At 40.9% G+C, this 4,797-nt stretch overlaps 1 protein-coding gene across 1 annotated transcript in view; it reads right to left on the bottom strand.

Moving 5' to 3' along the window:
• Window positions 1–4,797, bottom strand: part of kcng1 (potassium channel, voltage gated modifier subfamily G, member 1) — a 32,301-nt gene that overhangs the window by 6,160 nt on the left and 21,344 nt on the right. Inside the window, exon 2 of the mRNA XM_015373140.1 lies at window positions 15–846. Within this exon, the coding sequence (XP_015228626.1) occupies window positions 15–797 (783 nt within the window). The 5' untranslated portion in view covers window positions 798–846. The remainder of the gene's footprint in view (window positions 1–14; window positions 847–4,797) is intronic.

Below are 4,797 nucleotides of genomic sequence, written 5' to 3'. Positions count from 1 at the left end.
GCTCTTTTACTCACCGCTTCCTCCTCTTCTCTCATAGCTGGCATGGTGCTGATGGAGAGGTTGATGGCTGTGATGGTAACAAACAACACTGACAAACAAGCAAAGATCTTTCCCGGCAGGCCGGACTGAGGCCTCTCCACCATGTCTCTCAGTTTGCTCATGCACCAGTTGATTCTGGACTCCACTTTGCGCTCCCTGTTCCCGTTCTCACGATCCAACAGATCCTCAAAGAGTTCATCCTCTTCTTCTACTCTCTCCATCGCTTCAAACTCTTCCACGCGCTGCAGCAGTCGCCGGCGGCAGCACCACTCCAGGCTCTCCTCTGGGACACCCCAGTAGAGCAGCTCCTCCCTGAATGAGAGGGCGCACATCTCCCTGAGGGAACGCAGTTTACCCGCCCGCAAGTACGTCAGGATGGTCCTGAAGGCGCAGGGGCTGCGATCGAAGAAGAACTCGTTGTGTGCAACATCGTAGTCATCACAGAGGCGCATAATCTCATCAAAACTGCTACAAAGATGCAGCTGGCCCAGGCGGGAAAGAGGGAAATCCTCTAAAGTGGTCCAGGGCATCTGGTAGCGCAGGCCACCCACGTTAATGATAGCATGGATCTTCCTAGCGCCGGACAGGGAGGTGCTGTCAGGGACGGCCCTGAGCTCGGGGGCGAGCTGGGCCCTTTTGTAGAAGGCTCCCTTCCGAGCCTCCTCCTCTTGTTGGGGGGGTTGATCGAGGGAGGTATCAGAGGCACAGCTAAGGGCACTGTAGTCGTAGTCGGAGCCATCACCTGCCAACAGGGTCATCTTTACGATCACATCCCTGTGCTCAGCCTCCCATCAGCTCGATCTCAGCCTTACAAATAAAAAAAAACAAAGTAAAATATGTTACTTTAAGACATTTTTAAAAAGATAATACAAATGTAATTAATCCAAATTTCCTTTAGCTTGAAAAATCTATGTTACCAATTGCAGTAAACAATAAATACATGATATTAACATCGTCCACCAACGTTCAGTGATGTTGAACCAGTTGGCTTTCCGTAGATCAGTCCTGTTAGTGGTGAGAACCTTGGCTGAACATTCAACAAACTGCACAACCAATCAGCTAACGTCATGGCAACGATGGGCTGATGTAAAGGACATTGCCATATTACTTATGTCTCAAAGAGGTGGACTCAATGTCAAACCCTATGTGGCAATGTCCTGCAACTTTTAGATACGTCTTTTGACCTATGGAAGGCCAACTGGTTCAAAAAAGGTGCTCAACATTTTGTCTACCGGATTTTTACCCGTAGATTTTTCATGTGTTATTAATGTGTTTTCAACACTTTGTCAGCATGCTGTGAATACACTGAAACATATTAATGAGGTGCAAACCTGTTGAGTACGTGTTGTCTACCTGTCATTCGTCATGTGAATATGAAATGTATCACATTCAATAAACACATTGACGTGTTATTTATGTATTGGCAACATATTCGACAAAAAAAAATATTAGATAAAAAAAAACTGGTTGAATACATTTTAACAATGTGCAAACAAATTAAGATAGTCAATAGATGTTGACTATGTAGCAAAAGTCACATGTTTTTGAACCAGTCGGCCTTCAGATGTGCCATTTACCGATTGACAACGTGTGGACAACACGTCAACGTCTTGGATATGCGTTGTCTATGTGCCAAAAGTTACGTGATTATGAACCACATGGCTTTCCGTACTGCTTTACAAACCTGAATCAAATGGCTAAGCTAATTCACTACCAGGCGAGTCAGGCATGTTTGTGTTTTGAATTAGTAACAACTCATTGAATCATCGTTGTAAAAACTGTTATGTTGTTTCTTTGTAGTGTAACTAAGTACACATTATTACTCGACAGACAGAGCACATAGGACAACTTCTTGCTGGTTCAGCCACTCCTTTTATTAACCTAAATTGTGGCTATGGTTACATTTTCCCTAGTGGTGGTCTGCCCCCTGGTGTTAAGTATAGGTAGGACATCTTTGAGTAAAAATTACAAAAAACAGTCAACCTTTAACTGCAAAGTTTGGAATCTGGCTTGTTTTCATTTCTGACAACATAATTGCCACTACAAACAAGAACCACAGTATTTAAAAGGACAAAATAAGAAGCAATTATGTAAGTGTAACTCATCTTTATTTTTTAACACTTGAATTTAGAAAGGAAGGTTGGTTATAAAAGTGCAGAAATCCTATTTTATAGCAGAGTATCTCACTACCTTGCTATGTTGCTTAGTTTTTACCATTGGTGAGGATGCCCAAATGCAACTTTTTAATTTCCGATATGATACCAATATTCTAGCCATGAACTTTAGCTATGAAAGATACAGATATTGATCTGATGATTTCATCACAATTAATATATACTTCTAATACTTATATTTTAGTGTGAGGTTTTAAAAATGGCTTGAAGATTGTAATTTTTTTTTTTTTATGTGTTTATTTGAACAGGGATAGTGCACATTAATAAACATTTCTGTAAATGAGCCAGTGTTAGCTAAGTAGCTAATTTTCAACTGTAGTCCCTGGGCAAGGTTTAAATGGAGGCGGATATATTCTAATATATATCAGTAAGTAATTAAATTCCTTTTTTATGTCCATGACTAAAGGGAGGTAGTTTAAAGGATATTTTTCATACAAAACTAAAGGGATAAATGGGTATTGGCAGGGATCCTGTTTGTGTGTTTGTTTTTGTTTGTCTCCCTTCCACCAACAGGGGGCACCTGGTTCTGGTTCGCCTCCTCACACACCTGCTGACGGTTTCCTCGTTAACGGAGCGCTCTTAAGCTGCTGACTGCCACTACCTCGACGCCAGAGTGTTTTGCCAGTTTTTGGTACTCTAGCCGAGTTTTCTCTGAGTCAGACTGAGTTCTTGTGTACCTGAGTTTTAATTTTGTTCTTGTCTTTGCCTCTCGGCAGGAAGTCATCCTGCAAACTGGACTTTTTCGGACTTCCTCTCCCAGGAGGGATCAATTGATTCTTAAACTGAGCCAGGGATTCAAACAGGAGGTTTGGATCCAGTCTCCTTTGAAGACGTTGAAATTACTCTCTGAGCAAGGGAATCATCTTCACCAAGACCCGTTCAAGTACAGCAGGAAATCTGAGTGACAATCAGCGTCTCCGTTCTCCTACACCGTCCGAGTTCTGGGTAAACCCTGTTCCGCCCTCCGCCGAGTCAGACAAACTCTGGAAAACCAACACACAGATTGGAGTCAAGGATCCTTCACTTCTCTGGAAACGTGAGTCAACAACCAGATCCTCTGCTTCAAATCAACCAATCAAATTTCCCACTGAGCCTGAACTAACCGTCTGTCTTCCCCTCATCTTCCAGTTCCGGCTGAGCAGAGTTCAGAGCAACTTTGCACTGAGCTTAACTTCAATAAAATCCGTCAAACTTTTCATCTGTGTCTCTCTGTTTGGATTTCAGCATTTTGGGTCAGACTTTTAGACAAAATCATGACGGGTATTGACTATGGGTATGCTCATCTCACAGAACAGCAGACCTTTAAAAAACTAAAAAAACAATGAAATTTACAGGTGATTCCCATCTTTCACACGTGGCTCACATTTCCACGTTTCATATTTTAGAAATGTTCTGTTCCATTCAGCAGTTTAGGTCAGAAGACCTTTGTTAAATTTTCTAGGTAAGAATCCAGAAAGATTGGGAACCTCTGCTCTATAAAATGAATTAGAATAAGTAAAATGGTCCAAACTGGAGAAGAAATTGAAACTTGTACATGAATAATGACCTAATTGTAACATAAAATATTACAGCTTTTATTTTAAATTCTCATCCATGTTTGCACTGAATAACAGGGAGACTGAGACCGGACCAGAATTCTATTAAATTCCTCTGTGGGGTGCTTGTTTTTTAAGTCTACAAACCTTCTGACAGATTTCCCTACTGGCTGTGTTCATTTTCTTTTTTTATCAACTTTTATTTATTTAAAGGGGCATGCTTCTATGCTTGCTATAAGCCATTGTGTTGAAATTATATCTTATTTGCTTATCATAATAGACTGACAGCTTTGTAGTGTAAATGACAACTTTAATGTTTGTTCATTTTAGGCTGAAGACTGGAAGTCAAGGGAAATAAGTTAACTACATGGATTTATTCCTAAAGCTCTGCTCCTGACCTTTAGTAAAAATAATTCAAATGATTTATTTTTCTGGATGTGTTCAGAAAAGAGATGCACACATGCATGCGATGTCCGCTGATATCAGACAGTGGTGGTTGGGGCAGAGTTTGGGAAACTGTGCTCTTGATTTTGTTATGAATGAAACATTATGGAAATTTTTTATTTTATTATTATTCCTTTATTTAACCAGGAAAAGTCCCATTGAGATTAACAATCTCTTTTTCAAGGGAGTCCTGGCCAAGACAGCGGCAAAAGATTACATTACAGTTTACAATTACGTCTATCTGTCATGAGACGGTGTTTGTTTGGAGGACCCAAATGCAGAGACCAGTAGGCAGAGGTGAATTAAAGTGGGTTTATTTAAGTTCACAGATCCAAAGGCAGGAATCAGAGTCCAACAGAAAACTACTAACGCACCTGAACCAAGGAGACATCAGGGGTAAACCAAAACTAGAAGCCAGGGAGAGACGAGGAACACAGAAGCTGTCAATAGGAGGCGGGGTACACCCTGGACAGGTCGCCAGTCCATTGCAGATAGTAGATTCAAGAACTTTAAATCATTTTTTCTGTGCTCTCTGTGTCTTTTTGTTGTCTTAAAGGAAAAGTCCAGTCATATTCAGAATTCAAACTTCTGAAAGTTCTTTAAAT

This window comes from Cyprinodon variegatus, unplaced genomic scaffold, assembly GCF_000732505.1.
Source record: "Cyprinodon variegatus isolate N-32 unplaced genomic scaffold, C_variegatus-1.0 Scaffold81, whole genome shotgun sequence".
Taxonomy (NCBI): domain Eukaryota; kingdom Metazoa; phylum Chordata; class Actinopteri; order Cyprinodontiformes; family Cyprinodontidae; genus Cyprinodon; species Cyprinodon variegatus.
This window is presented reverse-complemented; position numbering and strand designations above follow the sequence as displayed.